We start from the raw sequence: 24,669 nt of genomic DNA, 5'->3' as shown, positions 1-24,669 counted from the left end.
ATTGTTTTGTGTACACTGCACTAGTGACATTTAAATCTCTCTGGTAACTTAAATGTTGGGTGCGATTTACATTGATAAGGTCCCATAATTGTATAGTCATTGTTTGCCGCGTCAATCTGTCAATATGTATATCCTGTTTGACACAATTAAAGGTGTGTTCTGCAATACTCACTATGACACATACGCAGATAAAGGTGTGTTCTGCAATACTCACTATGACACATACGCAGATAAAGGTGTGTTCTGCAATACTCACTATGACACATACGCAGGTAAAGGTGTGTTCTGCAATTCTCACTATGACACATATGCAGGTAAAGGCGTGTTCTGCAATACTCACTATGACACATATGCAGGTAAAGGCGTGTTCTGCAATACTCACTATGACACATATGCAGGTAAAGGTGTGTTCTGCAATACTCACTATGACACATATGCAGGTAAAGGTGTGTTCTGCAATACTCACTATGACACATACGCAGGTAAAGGTGTGTTCTGCAATACTCACTATGACATATGCAGGTAAAGGTGTGTTCTGCAATACTCACTATGACACATATACAGGTAAAGGTGTGTTCTGCAATACTCACTATGACACATACGCAGGTAAAGGTGTGTTCTGCAATACTCACTATGACACATATGCAGGTAAAGGTGTGTTCTGCAATACTCACTATGACACATATACAGGTAAAGGTGTGTTCTGCAATACTCACTATGACACATACGCAGGTAAAGGTGTGTTCTGCAATACTCACTATGACACATACGCAGGTAAAGGTGTGTTCTGCAATACTCACTATGACACATACGCAGGTAAAGGTGTGTTCTGCAATACTCACTATGACACATACGCAGGTAAAGGTGTGTTCTGCAATACTCACTATGACACATACGCAGGTAAAGATGTGTTCTGCAATACTCACTATGACACATATGCAGGTAAAGGTGTGTTCTGCAATACTCACTATGACACATACGCAGGTAAAGGTGTGTTCTGCAATACTAACTATGACATACGCAGGTAAAGGTGTGTTCTGCAATACTCAATATGACACATACCCAGGTAAAGGTTTGTTCTGCAATACTCAATATGACACATTCCTGTTTTAATTAATGTTACATACACAGCACAATGTTCAGTTTGCATTTCTTATTTTCATTTTATTACTAAAAAAGTTTTTTATTCTAATAAAATTGGACCAGTAGATCCAGGATCAATTTTTGATCCAGTCACACCTAAGACTTTAAAAGAGGAAGTTGTAACTTCCTCGCTTGGCGTTCAACATGAAGGGGATAATGCAACGACTGGTTGACCGGTATCAGTATAATGGCTCGGATGGGGTGGCTTACCTGCCTTCGGTAAGCCGTCTCAGTGAAGCAGCACTAGATGAAAGAGCAGTGGAAATCCGTCCTGCTACAAGGAGGCACATTACACGTACATGCACCCTAAGGATTTCTTCATTGTCATATGACTGAAAAATTGTTGAGTACGACGTTAAACCCCAAGCACTCACTCACTCACTCTAATAAAATTGTAGTAATATACAGATTGATGTGGCAAATTTGATGTAGCACACATACAAATGTATGGCCCTGAATGTGTAAACATGATAAAATCAGAATAACGGTGATATGACTTATTCCAGGTATTACTTTGTGGCTATAATTGGTTTGCATAAAACTGCTGTAAGCAAAACTCTGCTGTGAAGGTGTTCAATTGATATTGCATAGCGATCATGGAATAGCTTTATATTCTGTACAGCAGGTAGTAGAGTATGCCAGATTTATGTTGTAAGTTTAGGTTTATTGTTTTAGGATTGGAATATGGCCGAGTGCAATACAGCACAGTTGACAGTATGACCACATTTGTATTCTGACAAGAGGGTGCTGAATGGCTCCAAATGAAGTTGAAATAATTTTACCAGAAAAGTGATTGGCAGTTATGGATCTTAAACTAAACTCAGTTTTGATGTATTTGTTTGATTGGTATGTAACGTCATACTCAAGACATTTTCACTTCTGTAGCAGTGGTCAGTTTTATGGAAGCCAGGAGTAAACCACTGTCCTTTGACATGCAAGTACCGTACAAACCTGACTTAAAGCTGGGTTCAAACCAGTGAAGTCTGGATTTGAACACGTGACCTTGTTGAACAAGGGCCCGCCACTTGCAGCATTCAAGCGATTTAGTTGTCTGTGTCGGTGATATCCCTCAATTGTGAGTCAGATTAGATGGTATGTCAACGACATTTGACGTAATGGACTTGCTACAATACTTTAAATGCTACCAAAAGTGGTAAGACCTTCAGAGTGATAGGCTGACAAACCAAAACCAAGGTATCTTATAAAGCTGGGATGGAATCTTAAATTTATCTGGGGATTCTACCAAAACTGGACAGACCTTCAGAGTGATAGGCTGACAAACCAAAACCAAGGTATCTTATAAAGCTGGGATGGAATCTTAAATTTATCTGGGGATTCTACCAAAACTGGACAGACCTTCAGAGTGATAGGCTGACAAACCAAAACCAAGGTATCTTATAAAGCTGGGATGGAATCTTAAATTTATCTGGGGATTCTACCAAAACTGGACAGACCTTCAGAGTGATAGCCTGACAAACCAAAACCAAGGTATCTTATAAAGCTGGGATGGAATCTTAAATTTATCTGGGGATTCTACCAAAACTGGACAGACCTTCAGAGTGATAGGCTGACAAACCAAAACCAAGGTATCTTATAAAGCTGGGATGGAATCTTAAGTTTATCTGGGGATTCTACCAAAACTGGACAGACTTTCAGAGTGATAGGCTGACAAACCAAAACCAGTGCATGTTGTAAAGCTTGGATAGAAACTCCGGTCTATTTCAGGATAGCATGATCCAGACTTTATAATACATGTTTTAACAAAGTGACAAGCCTTTAACACTGCGAGGAGTGTGTGTAATTGCGTGTGCGCATGTCTGAGTCTAGCAGTAGAAATACTAACCATTAGTTTAGAACTGACATCTACTTATTCATTTTCAAAGTAACATTTGTGAACAATATAACTAACATGAAAATGAGCTGCCCTGCTGTTGTACGTGTTTGAAACAGAAAACTTCTTACTAAGTCCATGAATTTTTTGATCCATGGAAATCTTTGTCAATCTTTTGAAGTTCTGTACTAGGCTTGCTTAATCTGTTTAATCAGAGAATTGATCAACAATTATTGGTTTATTTGATAATTAAAGCTTGTGAACAGAGAATGTCTTAATCTTGGCAGTGTTAAACAGTGTGTAGTGACAAAGGGATTTAGTGTACCTCATAAATACCTTTGGCAATGGAAACCAGATATGTTGTAATATGTCATCTGAGAAAAGTTGATTGTTGTTCATGATATGAAATGTATTTATATTATTGTATATGCAAGCTGTTAACTGCCATGCTCTAATCACACTGTTGTATGTATATCATCCCTATATTGGGCCTCTAATATGTCAGATATACGCATCTGTATGATCCCCATGTGCTCTCTGTGTGTTCTGTATGGTGACTGTTGGCTGGTTTCAGCTGGAGGAGGTGTTTAGCTCGGCTTCAGGGAGAACTAACTCAGAGGACAAGATGTCCGCAGACCAACAAGTATGTAAATTAACACTCTCAGCTTTCAGTTTACTGGTTTTTTATTTTTTATTTTTATTTTTTGAAGGTAGCTTTGTTTTGCTAAAGATTTCAGATGCATACATTTCTGAGGAGACATTATGATGGTGCTGCATGGTTTGACATGACTGAATCTCCAAAGAAAACACAGAGAACACTGGTCATTAACTTTTCTTCAGATTGTCTGGTTTAACTAACAGTTGTATAATGTTCATTTACTTCTGTATATACCATACTACTGACTTCTGACATGTTATTGTGTAAATTATGTGTGAGCATGCTTATGGGAAGGGTTTAATGCATGTACATTTACTCTTATGTGCATTAAAACTAAACATGATCAGCTAACAAGGTTAACATTTACAGTTAAATATTGAATGTGTCCTGAGCAAAATACTCTAGCCTACTTAAATAATGGATGTAAGAGAGAAATTTGTACTGCACTAACTACGATGAATGTCCTAAAATTTCAGGTTGAGAGGTTTGACATTTTGCCTGATTCTGAGAGTTCTACTGATTTTATACAGGTGTTTTCAGTTTTGTTTTGTGGAAGGTACATGTTCATATGGGGTCATGTCCAACTAGAAAAATGAAAGTTCCAGCACCTTGTCGTATTATATGGCATTTATTTGCCCTCTGTGAATCCCCAGTTTAGGAGACATTTTAATTCAGTTAGCTTTCAAGTGTCCTGCGATTAATAGTCTCATTATACAGAATACTCCTGAATCAGTTCTAATCTACATCTCGTGTTTACGAGGTGAAATAGACTGCTGTTATATCCCTGCTATTTGCCTTCTTTCTCAGGCAGCTGAGCGAACAGTTACAGACACAACCCTGCTGGTCCATTTCTTTGGACAAAAGGGAAAAGAGGTCCTCAGATTTGAAGACTTTAGATTGTAAGTTATTGAAAGTCGTTATATATGTGATATAAGTTTATATGTCAATTAGTTAACAGTTTCAAATATGCCAATTTTTGCTGTATTTTTGGTGCTGTAGAACTGATTCAGAAAAGTTCATGTAATGCATGTGTTTTTGCATACCCCCGTACCCTATTTCACATCAGTTATGAGCAGAGCTTTTTTTTGTGGGTGGTTTTAGCTGACATTTCAACTTTAAATCCAAATTTTGGTGAGATTAATGTAAGTCAGTACGAAAAAGCGTATGTGTTTCAGGTTCATGGAAAACCTACAGTCAGAGGTTCTGGAACTGGAGTTCAAAGAGTTCTCCAAAGGCATGCCAACTATTTCTGAAGTGGATTTCGCTCGAATCCTTTTGCGCTACACCCTCCTAGACAGGAGTGAGATAAATGAGTGTGTGGAGAGAGTGCGAGAGCGGGTTCCTCATGAGAAGGTAAGATAAATGCAATAGTATGGATTCTCTGTAAAGAAGATGTTACACTTGAATGCACATAGATGTTACACTTGAATGCACATTGATGTTACACTTGAGTGCATATTGGTTTTGCTACATGTATGTGTGTGTAAGTGGTCCTTCTTATGAAATGAAAAGACAGCGTTCTGTAGCAGTGATGCTTTTGTTGTTCTAGAAATGTTGGCATTGGTGGATATGCTGACAAAATAATTTTCATTTTCCTTGCTGATGAGCTTTACATAGTAAAGTATTGTAGCAGCTCCAATGAGCAAGATTAGACAGGACATTCTAAATTGTTATTTCAGTTTATTTTGAACTATTTTCCAGAACACTGATGAGATTCATCTGTCTGTAGTGGCTGCAATGTCCCATGTTCATACATGTATGCAAAAGTTGAAAGGAAATTGTTTAAGTGCATACTGTTAAGGAAATGCAGACATATTTCACGAGGGGGGATTGATCGTCACATTTGTCCACATGCATGTGCCTGTGTATGTTCTCCTTTGTAGCTGACCTTATTTACAGCATGTCAGATGTTAAACTCATGTCTTGTACATGTATGAACTCTACATCATCGGGTGCCTTGAGCATTAAGGTTCCATTTATACTATAATATACCTCGGCCGGCATACCTCTGAGTACCTCCTGAGGCATTTTCAATTGTGGACAGGAAGCCTTCTGTAGAAAAGTCTACACTTGTTGCAGCCTGTAAATGTTTACTGCTGTTAGAGGAACATTTGTTTGATTGAAGCTGTGAACATCTGGGCTTCTGAATCGAGAATATATGATGGTGATGTTGATACATGCTTGTCCTGTCCTGCTTGACAATACATGCTTGTCCTGTCCTGCTTGACAATACATGCTTGTCCTGTCCTGCTTGACAATACATGCTTGTCCTGTCCTGCTTGACAATACATGCTTGTCCTGTCCTGCTTGACAATACATGCTTGTCCTGTCCTGCTTGACAATACATGCTTGTCCTGGCCTGCTTGACAATACGTGCTTGTCCTGTACCAGGCTGGGCTTTCACTGTATGTAGCTCACCACTAGTGCAGATATAGCTGGCTTCCAGCAGTCCATATTACAATTCCACGAAACCTTCATCTGCTGAGAGTGTAAAATACAATGTACATGCACATGTAACTGCTCTGGTACAGCCAGCTGTAGGAGCCATAACTGTCTAAAAGCTCACCAGAAGCCAACCACAGGTGCATGACTGGCATGCCTCACTCCAGAGAGCATTCAGCCTGACTTGTCCTCTGCATTTTCTCCATTGAATCTCTCCTGCTTTCTCCCTCATTTCTGACCCCTCTGAGTAGTCACCCTGCATTATGCTGGTAGCAGTCTGCAAACTATGCTATACATGTATGCAAAGGAAGTTAACTTTGTCAAATGTTGTACATCAAAGGCTGAGAATCCTTTTTTAGCAAAACGTCAATTACAGTGTTGCCTCTATAAGACACCTCATTATAGTGTAAAATCTGATGTAACGCAACTAAAATCTTGTCCTCCAAAAATTGGTTGTGTACTTTCATGTGAGAAGGCTTAAATTTCAAATGACAATAGCTAAAACAGCAAACGAACAAGGATTTTCACCAAGAAATATACGTACATAGTACTGCTGCAGTACAGCCCCACGGTACATACTGCACAACACTCAATAGTTACTGCACAGAAAAGTTACAGCAACCACACAGTACATAATGCACAGCACTGGACAGTTACTGCACAGAAAGGTTATAGCAGTGGCATGGTACATGCTGCACAGCACCGGACAGTTACTGCACAGAAAAGTTACAGCAACCACACAGTACATAATGCACAGCACTGGACAGTTACTGCACAGAAAAGTTACAGCAGCGGCATGGTACATGCTGCACAGCACCGGACAATTACTGCACAGAAAAGTTACAGCAGCCGCATGGTACATGCTGCACAGCACCGGATAGTTACTGCACAGAAAAGTTACAGCAACGCCCAGCAACCACACAGTACATAATGCACAGCACTGGACAGTTACTGCACAGAAAAGCTACAGCAACGCACAGCAACCACACAGTACATAATGCACAGCACTGGACAGTTACTGCACAGAAAAGTTACAGCAGCCGCATGGTACAGGCTGCACAGCACTGGACAGTTACTGCACAGAAAAGTTACAGCAACCACACAGTACATAATGCACAGCACTGGACAGTTACTGCACAGAAAAGTTACAGCAACCACACAGTACATAATGCACAGCACTGGACAGTTACTGCACAGAAAAGTTACAGCAGCGGCATGGTACATGCTGCACAGCACCGGACAGTTACTGCACAGAAAAGTTACAGCAGCCGCATGGTACATGCTGCACAGCACCGGACAGTTACTGCACAGAAAAGTTACAGCAACCACACAGTACATAATGCACAGCACTGGACAGTTACTGCACAGAAAGGTTACAGCAGCGGCATGGTACATGCTGCACAGCACTGGACAGTTTTTCAAAAAAAGCAAGAGGTATTCCGGTTCATGTTGATATTTCTCAAAAAAGGGTTGTATAAATGTGATTGAATAAGGTTATTTGGTTAGTCTGTGCAAGGCACATAAGTATTGTCAGTAAATACCCTGCAAGTGTTACAGCAGCGTTTCATGCTCAAATCTGGCTGGGGTGCATTTCAAAATTAAATGGAAACTAAATCACAGCTGAAAATTGCAGAGATAACTCATTTCCTTTGTCAGATTTCTCAATTGTTTATCTAACTAAAATCATTGAATATAAATAGTTGTGAATCATTTATACACATGTAGAATGCCCTGCGCTGTTTCTTGAATAGTATAGTATACAAAGGGAACGACTTACTTTTGCTTTGATAGATGTAAGCTTGATCTTTTATTTTTACGCTGCTGGAAAACTTTCAGAATGGCACACAGAATGGGCCTCAGGTAATGTATTTTTTTTTTACTGTGTACAGACTCCTTCTGTAGATTCTCCTTTTTCACACGCACACTCGTGTAGTGTTCAGTATATCATGGTATCTGGTATCGGGGGTTACTTCTAATGTCTTAGAATTTCTTCTATTCCCTGCTAATCTCAAACTGACTATGGTGTGGCTGTATTATGATTGGTGTAGACTAAATAAAGCCTGTACCCCTAAGTAAGTCCTGAATAGGAGGTAAGCCCTGAATCCTGAGGAAAGCCTGAATTCGAGGTAAATCCTGAATTCTAAAGAGAGTCTGAGTCACCTAAGTAAATTGTAAATCCTAAGTAAAGCCTGAATCCGAAGTAAAACGTGTATCCTAGGTAAAGTCTAAATCATATGTAAAACCTGAATGCTAAGTAAAGCCTGAATCCCAGGTAAAATGTGAATCCTAAGTATAGCCTGAATCCTAAGTAAAACATGAATACTAAATATAGGCTGAATCCTAAGTAAAATGTAAATCCTACGGAAAGCCTGAATCCGAAGTAAAACGTGAATACTAAATATAGCCTGAATCTTAAGTAAAACATGAATACTGAATAAAGCCTGAATCCTAAGTAAAACGTGAACCCTAAGTAAAACGTGAATACTAAATAAAGCCTGAATCCTAAGTAAAGCATGAACCCTAAGTAAAACGTGAATACTAAATAAAGCCTGAACCCTAAGTAAAACGTGAATACTAAATATAGCCTGAATCCTAAGTAAAACCTGAATGCTAAGTGTAGCCTTAAGTTTAGTTTGGAATCGTCAGTGAAAGAAGCTACATATAGATCAAACGTATTAACTTACTTTGTCACTGTTAGGTTTTAGTTTCTGACTTACTTATTGGCCTGTATTAACATGCCTGTATATTTAGGTGTTAACTATAGTTTGTGGAATCTGCTGTTTTGGTGATTTGATATGTTGAAGTCACTGGAGTTAGATGCAGGAAGATTGTTGTCACAGAAACTTGTCCCATTAGAAAGATTTAAAACTATGTGCTTGTATTTTTAGTCTTTATCTGTCACAAACATACTTAGCCGTTTATTCCTTCTGTAATAATTTTGATTGGCATTTCACATTGGTTGTGAAATGAATTTCAGTGCAGTGTAAGTCAGAAACATGTCTGGTCAGCAGAATATTAGGTCTATAAACATATGTGTGTCAGTGTTGCTGCCTGTGTACTCTTCACTGTTGTATCTTGTACATCTCTTTTGCTTTGTATGCTGCGTACCAGTGGCAGCATATGGGTGCTGTCCACATGTCTTATGTGTCTCTGATTTATCACCTCAGCCATTATGTGAAATACTCCCCAGATTTCACTAGCTAGCCCTGTGGGTCAGGGCCTGACCTCATTAACACTCCAGGGGTCACTTTTAATTGACTAGAATTGTCTCCTACATCCATGGCTCTTTGCCCTGGGTGACTGTGGCCACTAATTATCCCAACCGATCTGTCCAAACAAAACAGTTCGATTTGCACGTACTAGCTTGTTCAACAGTTACCTCTTAGATGATAATCAGTCGTCTGCAACACTTTTTCAAGTTAACACAGCCCTACACAATTTTATTTACATGTACACATATGTTATACACATGTACAGCTACCAAGGAAAGACCTGAAGCTAGTTTTATGAATAATTTATGTTTTACTGCTTCTAATTACTTCTGTATAATTGTTTGTGGTACCAATAAGTTTTTTTGTTTTTTGTTTGTTTTTTTTTTTAATCTTTAAATTTTCAGACTTTTATGATTGTAGTTAGCATGTGCTCACTTTATGTGTATGCATGTAGTGTAACCTAAAAAGACATGAAGAGCAAAAGCCTTTTTGCAATAACACCATGTCATGCCCATGACAAAAGCGTCCTATAACATCATCTACAAGGCCTCAGTCTCCTAAAGCATGTGTTTCTGTGGGCGTATAACCTTTAATGCTGGAGTGAGTCGCTTGTCATGATATCAGAGAGCTGAACTGCTCATTGGAATGAGCTTGTTAAGGGTGTCAGACTGCTATGAGGCTTTTCTGCAGGATTTGATGGGCTGGGTGCTAATTAGAATGTTGGGAGGTATAAATCTGGCTGCGCAGACAACTTAGCACCTATATTAGGCAGGAAATGATTCCTGGAGATGTGGACACAAATTAGTCAAAAGCTAAGCACTGAATGATGAGCATATTGTCTGAAGAGAAAATTAATATCACTCTCATGCTGAACAAACTCTTATTACCTTCTGGCTGACACTCGAGCCCCAGATAGACGATGTGTCCATTCCCCTAAACACTCGCTCTACCTGGGACACTCAAGGTACAGTCCAGCCCTGGAGAGAGAATGTGTCCATTCCCTAAACACTCGCTCTACCTGGGACACTCGAGGTACAATCTGGCCCCAGATAGAGGATGTGTCCATTCCCCTAAACACTCGCTCTACCTGGGACACTCGAGGTACAATCCGGCCCTGGATAGAGAATGTGTCCATTCCCCTAAACACTCGCTCTACCTGGGACATTGAGGTACAGTCCAGCCCCAGATAGAGAGTGTGTCCATTCCCCTAAACACTCGCTCTACCTGGGACACTCAAGGTACAGTCCAGCCCCAGATAGAGAATGTGTCCATTCCCCTAAACACTCGGTCTACCGGGGACACTCGAGGTACAATCCGGCCCCAGATAGAGGATGTGTCCATTCCCCGAAACACTCGCTCTACCTGGGACACTCGCTCTACCTGGGACACTCGAGGTACAATCCAGCCCCAGATAGAGAGTGTGTCCATTCCCCTAAACACTCGCTCTACCTGGGACACTCAAGGTACAGTCCAGCCCTGGAGAGAGAATGTGTCCATTCCCCTAAACACTCGCTCTACCTGGGACACTCGAGGTACAATCTGGCCCCAGATAGAGAATGTGTCCATTCTCATAAACACTCGCTCTACCTGGGACACTCGAGGTACAATCTGGCCCCAGATAGAGAATGTGTCCATTCCCCTAAACACTCGCTCTACCTGGGACATTCGAGGTACAATCTGGCCCCAGATAGAGAATGTGTCCATTCTCATAAACACTCGCTCTACCTGGGACACTCGAGGTACAATCCAGCCCCAGATAGAGAGTGTGTCCATTCACCTAAACACTCACTCTACCTGGGACACTCGAGGTACAGTCCAGCCCTGGATAGAGAATGTGTCCATTCCCCTAAACACTCGCTCTACCTGGGACACTCGAGGTACAATCCGCCCCCAGATAGAGAATGTGTCCATTCCCCTAAACACTCGCTCTACCTGGGACACTCGAGGTACAGTCCAGCCCCAGATAGAGAATGTGTCCATTCCCCTAAACACTCGCTCTACCTGGGACACTCGAGGTACAGTCCAGCCCCAGATAGAGAATGTGTCCATTCCCCTAAACACTCGGTCTACCTGGGACACTCGAGGTACAATCTGGCCCCAGATAGAGAATGTGTCCATTCCCCTAAACACTCGCTCTACCTGGGACACTTGAGGTACAATCCGCCCCCAGATAGAGAATGTGTCCATTCCCCTAAACACTCGCTCTACCTGGGACACTCGAGGTACAGTCCAGCCCTGGAGAGAGAATGTGTCCATTCCCCTAAACACTCGGTCTACCTGGGACACTCGAGGTACAATCTGGCCCCAGATAGAGAATGTGTCCATTCCCCTAAACACTGGCTCTACCTGGGACACTCGAGGTACAATCCGCCCCCAGATAGAGAATGTGTCCATTCCCCTAAACACTCGCTCTACCTGGGACACTCAAGGTACAGTCCAGCCCTGGAGAGAGAATGTGTCCATTCCCCTAAACACTCGCTCTACCTGGGACACTCGAAGCACAATCCGTCCCCAGATAGAGAATTTGTCCATTCCCCTAAACACTCGCTCTACCTGGGACACTCGAGGTACAATCCGGCCCCAGATAGAGAATGTGTCCATTCCCCGAAACACTCGCTCTACCTGGGACACTCAAGGTACAGTCCAGCCCTGGAGAGAGAATGTGTCCATTCCCCTAAACACTGGCTCTACCTGGGACACTCGAGGTACAATCCGGCCCCAGATAGAGAATGTGTCCATTCTCCTAAACACTCGCTCTACCTGGGACACTCGAGGTACAATCCGCCCCCAGATAGAGAATGTGTCCATTCCCCTAAACACTCGCTCTACCTGGGACACTCGAAGCACAATCCGGCCCCAGATAGAGAATTTGTCCATTCCCCTAAACACTCGCTCTACCTGGGACACTCGAGGTACAATCCGGCCCCAGATAGAGAATGTGTCCATTCCCAGAAACACTCGCTCTACCTGGGACACTCAAGGTACAGTCCAGCCCTGGAGAGAGAATGTGTCCATTCCCCTAAACACCCGCTCTACCTGGGACACTCGAGGTACAATCCGGCCCCAGATAGAGAATGTGTCCATTCCCCTAAACACTCGCTCTACCTGGGACACTCAAGGTACAGTCCAGCCCTGGAGAGAGAATGTGTCCATTCCCTAAACACTCGCTCTACCTGGGACACTCGAGGTATAATCTGGCCCCAGATAGAGAATGTGTCCATTCCCCTAAACACTCGCTCTACCTGGGACACTCGCTCTACCTGGGACACTCGCTCTACCTGGGACACTCGAGGTACAGTCCAGCCCCAGATAGAGAGTGTGTCCATTCCCCTAAACACTCGCTCTACCTGGGACACTCGAGGTACAGTCCAGCCCTGGATAGAGAATGTGTCCATTCCCCTAAACACTCGCTCTACCTGGGACACTTGAGGTACAATCCAGCCCTGGAGAGAGAATGTGTCCATTCCCCTAAACACTCGGTCTACCTGGAACACTCGAGGTACAATCCGGCCCCAGATAGAGAATGTGTCCATTCCCCTAAACACTAGCTCTACCTGGGACACTCGAGGTACAGTCCGGCCCCAGATAGAGGATGTGTTCATTCCCCTAAACACTCGCTCTACCTGGGACACTCGAGGTACAATCCGGCCCCAGATAGAGAATGTGTCCATTCCCCTAAACACTAGCTCTACCTGGGACACTCGAGGTACAGTCCGGCCCCAGGTAGAGAATGTGTTCATTCCCCTAAACACTCGCTCTACCGGGGACACTCGAGGTACAATCCAGCCCTGGAGAGAGAATGTGTCCATTCCCCTAAACACTCGCTCTACCTGGGACACTCGAGGTACAATCCAGCCCTGGATAGAGAATGTGTCCATTCCCCTAAACACTCGCTCTACCTGGGACACTTGAGGTACAATCCAGCCCCAGATAGAGAATGTGTCCATTCCCCTAAACACTCGCTCTACCTGGGACACTCGAGGTATAATCTGGCCCCAGATAGAGAATGTCCATTCCCCTAAACACTCGCTCTACCTGGGACACTCGAGGTACAATCCAGCCCTGGAGAGAGAATGTTTCCATTCCCCTAAACACTGGCTCTACCTGGGACACTCGAGGTACAATCCGGCCCCAGATAGAGAATGTGTCCATTCCCCTAAACACTGGCTCTACCTGGGACACTCGAGGTACAATCCGGCCCCAGATAGAGAATGTGTCCATTCCCCTAAACACTCGCTCTACCTGGGACACTCGAGGTACAATCCGGCCCCAGATAGAGAATGTGTCCATTCTCCTAAACACTCGCTCTACCTGGGACACTCGAGGTACAATCCAGCCCCAGATAGAGAATGTGTTCATTCCCCTAAACACTCGCTCTACCTGGGACACTCGAGGTACAGTCCAGCCCCAGATAGAGAATGTGTCCATTCCCCTAAACACTCGCTCTACCTGGGACACTCGAGGTACAATCCAGCCCCAGATAGAGAATGTGTCCATTCCCCTAAACACTCGCTCTACCTGGGACACTCGAGGTACAATCTGGCCCCAGATAGAGAGTGTGTCCATTCCCCTAAACACTCGCTCTACCTGGGACACTCGAGGTACAATCCGGCCCTAGATAGAGAATGTGTCCATTCCCCTAAACACTCGCTCTACCTGGGACACTCGAGGTACAATCTGGCCCCAGATAGAGGATGTGTCCATTCCCCTAAACACTAGCTCTACCTGGGACTCTCGAAGTACAGTCCAGCCCTGGAGAGAGAATGTGTCCATTCCCCTAAACACTCGCTCTACCTGGGACTCTCGAGGTACAATCTGGCCCCAGATAGAGAATGTGTCCATTCCCCTAAACACTTGCTCTACCTGGGACACTCGAGGTACAATCTGGCCCCAGATAGAGAATGTGTCCATTCCCCTAAACACTCGCTCTACCTGGGACACTCGAGGTACAATCCAGCCCCAGATAGAGAATGTGTCCATTCCCCTAAACACTCGCTCTACCTGGGACACTCGAGGTACAATCCGGCCCCAGATAGAGAATGTGTCCATTCCCCTAAACACTCGGTCTGCCTGGAACACTCAAGGTACAGTCCGGCCCCAGATAGAGAATGTGTCCATTCCCCTAAACACTCGCTCTACCTGGGACACTCGAGGTACAATCCGGCCCCAGATAGAGAATGTGTCCATTCCCCTAAACACTCGGTCTGCCTGGAACACTCGAGGTACAATCCGGCCCCAGATAGAGAAGGTGTCCATTCCCCTAAACACTCGCTCTACCTGGGAGAGAATGTCTCGATTCCTCCAAACACTCGCTGTTTGTGGTGCCTTCGTCTAACGTTCCTCAAAGACAACTTGTCTTCATAAACAAAAGCTGAACATCTGTAAGTCACTTATGGGGAAGTTCATTTGTAACTTGCCAAGGGACAGTGGTTTACCCTGGGCACTCGGTTTACCCTGGGTGCTAGGTTTACCCTGGGCACTAGGTTTTTTCTGGGCACTAGTTTTCCTCCACCCATTAAACTGAGCTCCATTATATGGGTGAAAATTCTTTAATAGGGTCGTATCCATTCATGTCAATAAATATTTGCTGTGTGTGCTTTCATCATCCAAATATTGCTATCTGTGCTTTCATCATCCAAAAATTGTTATTTATGCTTTCATCATCCAAATATTGCTATCCATGCTTTCATCATCCAAATATTGCTATCTATGCTTTTCATCATTAGTGCCTTTGTTGGCAGATAAAGTGAGATGCACTGATCTCAAAATAATGAGACAAGTTCATGGCTACCTGATCTGTAATCTGAATTATGTCATTTCTTGAGATGGTCATTACAACAGGAACAAAAGAAAAAGCAGTTTCTGTGTTATTCACATGGAACAGTTTCTGCAGTTTTCACATGGAACATTTTCTGCAGTGTTTGCACGGAGCAGTTTCTTTATTTTTCACACGGAGCAGTTTCTGTAGTTTTCACACGGAGCAGTTTCTGTAGTTTTCATACGGAGCAGTTTCTGTAGTTTTCACACGGAGCAGTTTCTGTAGTTTTCACATGGAACAGTTTCTGTAGTGTTTGCGCGGAGCAGTTTCTGTAGTGTTTACACAGAGCAGTTTCTGTAGTTTTCACATGGGACAGTTTCTGTAGTGTTTGCACGGAGCAGTTTCTGTAGTTTTCATACGGAGCAGTTTCTGTAGTTTTCACACGGAGCAGTTTCTGTAGTTTTCATACGGAGCAGTTTCTGTAGTTTTCACACGGAGCAGTTTCTGTAGTTTTCACATGGAACAGTTTCTGTAGTGTTTGCGCGGAGCAGTTTCTGTAGTGTTTACACGGAGCAGTTTCTGTAGTTTTCACATGGGACAGTTTTTGTAGTGTTTGCACGGAGCAGTTTCTGTAGTTTTTGCACGGAGCAGTTTCTGTAGTTTTCACATGGGACAGTTTTTGTAGTGTTTGCACGGAGCAGTTTCTGTAGTTTTTGCACGGAGCAGTTTCTGTAGTTTTCACATGGAACAGTTTCTGTAGTGTTTGCACGGAGCAGTTTCTGTAGTTTTTGCATGGAGCAGTTTCTGTAGTTTTCACATGGGACAGTTTCTGTAGTGTTTGCACGGAGCAGTTTCTGTAGTTTTTGCATGGAGCAGTTTCTGTAGTTTTCACATGGGACAGTTTTTGTAGTGTTTGCACGGAGCAGTTTCTGTAGTTTTTGCACGGAGCAGTTTCTGTAGTTTTCACATGGGACAGTTTCTGTAGTGTTTGCACGGAGCAGTTTCTGTAGTTTTTGCACGGAGCAGTTTCTGTAGTTTTCACATGGGACAGTTTCTGTAGTGTTTGCACGGAGCAGTTTCTGTAGTTTTTGCACAGAGCAGTTTCTGTAGTTTTCACATGGGACAGTTTCTGTAGTGTTTGCACGGAGCAGTTTCTGTAGTGTTTGCACGGAGCAGTTTCTGTAGTTTTTGCACGGAGCAGTTTCTGTAGTTTTCACATGGGACAGTTTCTATGCTCTTCTCAGTAAATAGTGGTTTATGAACATCCATAAAGCATAAAGCTATTGGTGTAAGGGGAATAATCTAATGGAAATCAGCTTTCCATCCCGTGAACCATAAAGTGAAGGACTCAAATTATGTCTGAATCAGTTTATCATTACATTGTGCATTTACATGCATGAGCTAATGTTGTAAAGCCAGCTGAGTTTTAGGTAAATGTTTAGATTGAGTGAAACAAATCCAAAAAGAGAGAAAAATCTTGTCCTGTTTTGTGCATGTTAATACATATGTAACAGAGAAACTGTTTTCCATGTGAATACCACAGAAACTGTTCCTTTTGAATGCCATAGAGAAACTGTTTTCTGTTTTTGTAATAGCCATGTAAAGAACTGACATAATATTACAGATTCTTCTCCTTTATTTGTTCAATCAGGGAATCACATTTAAGGAATTTAAACAGTTCTGCACATTTCTGAACAACTTGGATGATTTTGCCATCACCATGAACATGTATGCCCTGGCTGGGAAGCCTATTTCACAAGGTAAGTTTGAGCTGCAGCCCTCGGCATACCAGTAACAGGTGTACTAGTAAAGCAAGTTTCACTATTAATCCTACTGTGGTTTTTGCTGCGATAGTTCTGCTCTTACTGATATAAACGTTTACATTTTCCTATTAAGAGAGGTCATTCTTTTGAACAAAGTAGCAGTGACCACTGTGTTAAGGGAAGCAAACTTTAAAATCTGTTTATAAAATGCTTGGAGCTGTGTCCTGGTGGTAGTAATGGCTAAACTTTGGACCACAGACAGTTGACCACCAATGTCTCTTCATGTTCACATGGTCTACAATCCTCTGCGGACATGTGGCAGTCTTGTTCATCATCTTCCCTGGTTTTGTCAACTCATTAATCTGCCCACTGTCCGGTAACTGAAGCTGTCTTCGGTACGGTATTGCATGAAACAGCAATGATGCTAACATATAAGTACGAAACAATGGAAAATTGAACATAATATCTCTGTACTCTCAGAGGATTTCCAGCGAGCGGTAAAGGTTTGCACAGGGTACACGCTGGAGCCTCACATTGTGCGTACAGTGTTCATTATATTTGATGAGGACGGGGACGGTCATTTGAGCCACCACGAATTCATCTCGATCATGAAGGACCGCCTTCACCGAGGATCTCGGGTAAGTCATCAGCACCCCTCCTGACACTCCAAGACGTCTGCCCACACTCCTTGTTAGCGTCTAGCCGAACAAATAATAAGATTTGAGCTTCTCAAAATATGTCACACGGCAGGATAAAGCACAAAGCTAGAGACTTAATGTGCTGAGTTGTCAAAGATTAACTCATTCTTCTGCAATTCAGAAAAACTTGGAATCAACATTTTGTTTCTCAGCATCTCGTTAACTTAGCTTTAATTATGTATTTACCACATATTGATGATGCTTTTTTTTTGCCCAAATTCCTCTTCACTGTATGAATGAGTTTTAATGAGTGTCTTGGAATGTTATTAATATGACTGTGGTTTTATGCTTTTGATGGTTTTAGAATAAGGTGAGTTTCCTCTTACAGAATTTTACAGACACCTTTTTCATATCTTTGATGCACCTGATCTAAAGATTGGCTTTAGACTTTTCAGGGAAGATTGCTACACTCACCACTTTGTTTTTACTAGGCTTTTCATTAACTGGTGATGTTTGCTGATTGGTTGTATTATTGCTTAAAGGGGAGAAACTTTATGTGAAAGCTGGTTTAACTTAATGGTAACTTAACTCTATTTGGTGATGGGATAACTTGTCACCTGAGAATAATTCAGTTTATCATTTGAGGAAGAGAAACTTTGTTTGATGATTAGTCAGGGAAAGCTCTTTGTTGCAGATATTACTGTGTCACAATGGCATTTGAGAGCCTAAGCATGCTAAGGGTACATCTAACACCCTCGCTTGTGTAATGATTTATTAGTATTTAGCCTATTCATTAATTGGTACATGAATATCTGTTAAGAAAGACATAGGAATATCCATTATGAAAGGTATATCTTAAAAGTTTTGGTGCATTTTTAAATCTTTTTTGACAGTACTGTTAGTCTTCCTGTAAAATGCTTCTCTAACTCTCAAGTTATGAATAAGATGTCAGCCAAATATTGTCCAATGTATATCAGAATGTAGTGGGAACAACAAAGATTTGCAACTGACAGCGAACAATCATGGCAAAACAAACTAATATTCAGAAGATTTGTTGTCATTTGAGAATGGGATTCTGTTGAGCGGTTGAAGTGTTGTTTATCTGTCACTTGGTGGTGGATCAACATGAGTGCTTGTTTTGATACACGGAGTATTTGACCACAGGCGTGTTTTAATGATCCTTTATACCTCTTAGCTCAAATGTATGTATAAAGGATGTTATAAAATATTTCAAGTCAAGAAAACTATTATTAGATGTTATGATATTTTGCTACATTCATCATTTTTCGCAGCATTTAGAAGTAAATGGTTTGACTTTTATGTAAAACCAAGTATTCATGTAAATGCAAAAGAACATTCTGGTGTGGCTCATGAAGGATATACAACTAAACCTTAGTGGGAACTTGATGTCAAAAAGGATAACAAAGAAGTTAAAAACAAAAAATATTTCCGTTTGAGCCTATACGTAGTCTATAATCAGTTGGCCTCTGATCTGATCTGATCTGATCTGATCTGACATCTGCATGATGCAAGATGGCCGCTGTCATTTATGTGAAAAGTGAATGGTGATGTTAAAACACCTATGAAATGAATGATTGAATACAGTCTACTGTACAGGATTCAGTTTTATACAGGCATTACAGTCCACACTTCCACGGCCATTTTAGATCCTCCCGGCCAAGAATTCCCTTGTTATTCCTTGTGGTGAATATTAGCCTGTCTGTGGTGCAGCTGTGGAATGGTAGTGAGCTACTGGCCCATCTGTGGTGCAGGTGTGGAATGGTAGTGAGCTACTGGCCTGTCTCTGGTGCAGCTGTGGAATGGTAGTGAGCTACTGGCCCATCTGTGGTGCAGCTGTGGAATGGAAGTGAGCTACTGGCCTGTCTGTGGTGCAGCTGTGGAATGGAAGTGAGCTACTAGCCCATCTGTGGTGCAGCTGTGGAATGGTAGTGAGCTACTAGCCCGTGTGTGGTGCAGCTGTGGAATGGAAGTGAGCTACTAACCTATCTCCTGATGGAGATGTGGAATGGAAGTGAGCTACTAGCCTGTCTGTGGTGCAGGTGTGGAATGGTAGTGAACTACTGGCCCATCTGTGGTGCAGCTGTGGAATGGTAGTGAGCTACTGGCCTGTCTATGGTACAGCTGTGGAATGGAAGTGAGCTATTAGCCTGTCAGTGGTGCAGCTGTGGAATGGTAGTGAGCTACTGGCCTGTCTGTGGTGCAGCTGTAGAATGGTAATGAGCCAGTGGCCTGTCTGTGGTGCAGCCGTGGAATGGTAGTGAGCTATTGGCCTGTCTGTGGTACATCTGTGGAATGGTAGTAAACTACTGGCCTGTCTGTGGTACAGCTGTGGAATGGAAGTGAGCTATTAGCCTGTCAGTGGTGCAGCTGTGGAATGGTAGTGAGCTACTGGCCTGTCTGTGGTGCAGCTGTAGAATGGTAATGAGCCAGTGGCCTGTCTGTGATGCAGCCGTGGAATGGTAGTGAGTTATTGGCCTGTCTGTGGTACATCTGTGGAATGGTAGTGAGCTACTGGCCTGTCTGTAGTGCAGCTGTGGAATGGTAGTAAACTACTGGCCTGTCTGTGATTGAACTGTGGTACAGCTGTGGAATGGTAGTGAGCTACTAGCCTGTCTGTGGTTTGTCCATGGCACACCAGATCTGTGGAGTAGCAGTGAACTGGCTGTAGAAAGCAGTAGTTGACCACAGTATAGACAGACCACAACATTTGCTCTCACATGATCTTGTGGTGTGCCACTGTATGTTTACTAGTACAGTGTCGTCACAACACAGTGAAGATGTATCACTGTGATGTGTGAAAATATGCAAGAAATGTTAAAAATGGAAGAATTTTAGTACAATTTGTGCCCATGTGATCATATCAATTGTGTCTGACAGTTGTGATTGTGCCATTTTTGTGTTGTCTCCCCAGTCATACCTGATGCACTCGCAGAGCAGATGGGAAGCATTCCGCTCCTGTGTCAAGAACGAAATGAAGAGTAACTGAGGGACAAAACTGCTGCTTCATTCGCTAGCCAGACACCTGAGAAGGACATGAGGGAAGAACACCTGACCTACACTCTGGTGTGATAGTTTGTTCCTCACCTCTTGACCTGTAATATATAGATGCACAAATACATGTGTATGCACGTGCAGGCTGTACAGTAAACTGTTTATGTGTCTTATGAGTTTTATTTACTAGGTAAAACCTTAATATTGTATTGAAAGGTGGTGAGTTTTGTTTGATTTTAAATGATATCGGTTCTATTTATTTAGTATTTACTACTTGACTGCACTGACTTTCTGTTTCCTTGACTTGGTTACTGTGATAAGGACACAAGCAATTTGTATTGGCTTTGTGTTGTTGACGGCATCCCTCTGTACTTTTCTCTGCATACATGAGGAAGTACACTATGACTCATGGGAAGCCTTTCCTGCTCTATCCACAAAGGTGTGGTTGGTCTTGCCTTGGTCTTAAGTCCCCTCTGCTACACATGGTCATTAACAGGTGCTTAATGGTAAAGTACAGCTCATGAAGCCATGCATTAGACACCACAGCACTTTCGATGAAGGACAAGGTATATGTAGTCGATATTCATTTTACATAATCTATCCAGGTATAATTGTATTAGCTAAAATTTATAACAATTATTGCGCCATCTGTGACACTGTGATAACACAGGCGACTTTCAGAAGCAAATTCTTTCACATCCTGGTCACTGGGCAATTACCTGACAGTGGTTGTAATTGCTTTCTGAAAGGCTTTAATGAGCATTAGGCTGTGCTGGTGCATGCCACAGTCAGTAGTGTTATTGGTTTTTGTAACTACCTGAGTCCTGTTAGTGAAATAGCCATTGATAACAAGATTCATTGGTGCAATTCAGCAATGGTAAAGTGACCTGTGCGGTTGTCACCTCCAAAATATTTTGCAGGTTTTGTGAAAGCTGTTCAAAGTTTCTTCATATTTAGAAATATTTTGCTGATATTGATATTTTTTTTCGAGAAAGATGTTTCATTGTATTTGTTTTGTTTCAATGGCCTGACCTTAAGTCAAGGAAATCCATGGATTCTTGGCTTTGGGAGAAAAGATTTTTGACTTCCATGTACAATTTTGTAAGAATGTTTTGTTTTTCTAAATATTCGCAGATCAAATGTGATGTACGCATGTATGCCCATAACTTAAGTTGTACATGTGTGGCGGTATGGGTAGAAGTTCCTATGTGTGAAGTTATATGGGTGAGTTATGTGGTAAGGTGTCGTGGGGCTGGTAAAGAAATGAAATGTGTGTGCTCCTCTACATGTATCTGTGTATACATGTATATGAAATTACCTGCCATTCATTTGCCCAAAATTAAATGTAAGTATCAATAAATTTGAAAGGTGCGTATAGAAAATTACATGAAGGTGTTGCTGGAGTAGGATTCATGCAAATGTTTGACTTCTGCATATAGCAGACTGTCATGTTGAACAGAAGCTATTTCTTATTGAATTGTGCAATAGTTGAGAGGAAATATTTTCCCAGTTACGAAGTTTTTGTTGAAGATGTGAACGTGGCATAAATACATGAACATAGTGTTATTCAGTATCTATTTGTCTTGAGTTCGTTTTGTCCAGAAGTCGTAGTTTGTCCAGTTTTTCTCCTACGGGTCGGCGGGAATGCTTTCTGTGTTATAATGACTAACAGGAGAAGATACAAGGGATCCATGCAAGTGATACACATAAATATAAGTCACAAATCGAATGAATTTATTCATGAGCATTTTTACAGGGAAAACTCAGGGGAGCATTGGCATACTTGAAAAAACTGCGAAATGTTAATGGTGACTAAATTACAAACGATTCGGAGACATCTGGGAATAAACGAAATGCAAATGACGGTCAATTTAGAGGCGCAGTACTCTTGACCACTAGGACTGGACCACATTGGTCAAAAATTTGAAAGTCAAAGCAGTGTAAATGGTGTCTGGCAGGGAAATTAGCAGATTTCTGAAAAACCTGAGCATTTTCTAGAATTAATAAACAGATGTCAGTGGACTGCTAATGGTGTGGGTCATTCATCGGCCTGATATCATTAGAAATTCATGGGTCATCATCTCATTAAGTGTGCTGCATAAATATCACATTCCCCATGTGACGTTGATTCCGGAGTAAAATTGTGTCCTACACAATGCTGGTGAAAACTACCCCCAATCACCCAGCTTTATTCATACTCTCCCCGTACTTGTCTTTTTCCAATATGAGATGCACATCTGTACAGCGTGTGGTAAAGTTTATCAGTAACTTGCCCCTGGTTGGTGGTGACCTCATCCCCAGTGCTCTGTTTGACGACCTTAAACTACAGTTATTATGGCGTGTAAATAACCCCATCTCCAGCGCTGTTTGGCGACCTTACCGTACAGTTATTACAGCGTGTAAATGACCTCATCTCCATTGCTGTGTTTGGCGACCTTACAGTACAGTTATTACGGCGTGTAAATGACCTCATCTCCAGTGCTGTGTTTGGCGACCTTACAGTGCAGTTTTCATGGCGTGTAAATGGCCTCATCCTCAATGCTGTTTTGTGACCTTAGTGTACAGCTATGGCGTGTAAATGGTCTCGTATCCAGGGCCGTGTTTGGCGACCTTCCAGTACAGTTATTGTGACTTGTAAATTGCCCCATCCAGGTCTGTGTGAAGACCTTACAGTACAGTTGTTAAGGCGTGTAAATGGCCTCATCCCCAGTGCTGTTTGGCGACCCAACAGTACAGTTATTATGGCCTATAAATGGCCTCGTATCAAATGCTGTGTTTGGCGACCTTACAGTACAGTTGTTATGGTGTGTAAGTGGTCTTATCCCCTGTTAGCTGTGTTCTTGTACATTGGTCAGATATTACTGTGGTGGGAAATCGCTGTATTAGGAGAATACCCATTTGTAGTCAACTCATTTTCCGACCAGCAAAGGGGCGAAAAGAGCTTACTGCCTCATTCGATGAAGTCCTGGAAGTAATTATCAAACACAAACAGTTATCTCCGGAAATATTCACGGCGGAGAAGACAAATGAGGAAATTGTAATGCTCGCTCCACACGGGTCAGAGAGCGATCGAAGCTGACACTTGTCTGCAGCTTGAGACATTGTTACGGGCCGATTGCTCGATGAACATGTCAAGGAGCGGCTCTGGTCAGTTGTGGGAAGGAGGAACAGAGAGCGTCGAGTTATGGTTAGGCACTCGCAGGACCCAGCGGTTTATCATACTCACATAACTTATACGGAACCTGCGTATATTGGGGATGATTAAACCTTTTCCTTGGTCAGTGATAATGCTGGGCGGTCGGGATTAGACGCAGTGACCGCTTAATACTACATGTTGAGTTCGTAGTTGTAAATGAGTTGTCGATAGTAATCAATCTCCGAGCTAGTTAAACCACTGACCCAGCAGATGTGAAAGCACGTCATGGGTCATATCGACTCACATCCTGAAATCATTTTATCATGTTTGTTATACACCGTTATATTCATGTCATAGGGCGTATGTACGGACAACAGTAACCGAGTTTCTGCTGAATTCCTTGCCTCTGCTAAAGAACTAAAAGTCTGCTGTTAGCCAGGTGGCCTCGTTCAAGTACAGCTTGTTACCAGCTTAATCAAGACATTACTTGATTTATTTGATTGTTGGGCAGCTCCATACTCAAGAATTTCACTTACGATATAGCAGTCATTTTTGCCGGTGGAGGAAACCGGATCATGCATGGTAAACCACGGGCGTTGCTGCATGGTAAACCACCGACTTTGCTGTACGGCAAACCACAGGCCTTGGCTGTATGGAAAACCACAGACCTTGGCTGTATGGTAAACAACTCACCTTTGCTTCGTGGTAAACCACCGACCTTTGCTGTATGGTAAACCACCAACCTTGCTGCATGGCAAACCACAGACCTTGGTTGTATGGTAAACCGCCGACCATTGCTTCGTGGTAAACCACAGACCTTTGCTTTGTGGTAAACCACCGTCCTTTGCTTTGTGGTAAACCACCGTCCTTTGCTGTATGGCAAACCACCGACATTTGCTGTATGGTAAACCACCAACCTTGCTGCATGGCAAACCACAGACCTTGGCTGTATGGCAAACCACCGACCTTTGCTGTATGGTAAACCACAGACCTTGGCTGTATGGCAAACCACCGACCTTGGCTGTATGGTAAACCACCGACCTTTGCTTCGTGGTAAACCACCAGCCTTGCTGTAT

The 24,669-nt window shown here is 42.6% G+C and overlaps 1 protein-coding gene across 6 annotated transcripts in view; it reads left to right on the top strand.

Moving 5' to 3' along the window:
* LOC135472447 (calcium uptake protein 3, mitochondrial-like) overlaps positions 1 to 22,032 on the top strand; it is a 98,638-nt gene extending 76,606 nt beyond the window's left edge. For 5 of the 6 annotated variants that reach the window (XM_064751961.1, XM_064751959.1, XM_064751960.1 and 2 more), the window contains 7 exons: positions 3,549 to 3,617; positions 4,440 to 4,531; positions 4,808 to 4,985; positions 7,911 to 7,934; positions 16,696 to 16,804; positions 17,288 to 17,445; positions 20,378 to 22,032. In XM_064751961.1, the coding sequence (XP_064608031.1) occupies positions 3,549 to 3,617; positions 4,440 to 4,531; positions 4,808 to 4,985; positions 7,911 to 7,934; positions 16,696 to 16,804; positions 17,288 to 17,445; positions 20,378 to 20,452 (705 nt within the window). In that variant the 3' untranslated portion in view covers positions 20,453 to 22,032. The remainder of the gene's footprint in view (positions 1 to 3,548; positions 3,618 to 4,439; positions 4,532 to 4,807; positions 4,986 to 7,910; positions 7,935 to 16,695; positions 16,805 to 17,287; positions 17,446 to 20,377) is intronic. The other variant, XM_064751958.1, reaches the window with a different exon arrangement.
* Positions 22,033 to 24,669: the final 2,637 nt, after the last annotated feature.

The sequence above is a fragment of the Liolophura sinensis genome, chromosome 8, assembly GCF_032854445.1.
Source record: "Liolophura sinensis isolate JHLJ2023 chromosome 8, CUHK_Ljap_v2, whole genome shotgun sequence".
Lineage (NCBI taxonomy): Eukaryota > Metazoa > Mollusca > Polyplacophora > Chitonida > Chitonidae > Liolophura > Liolophura sinensis.
The sequence above is the reverse complement of the archived record's forward strand: the minus strand, read 5'-3'. Positions and strand labels throughout refer to the sequence as shown.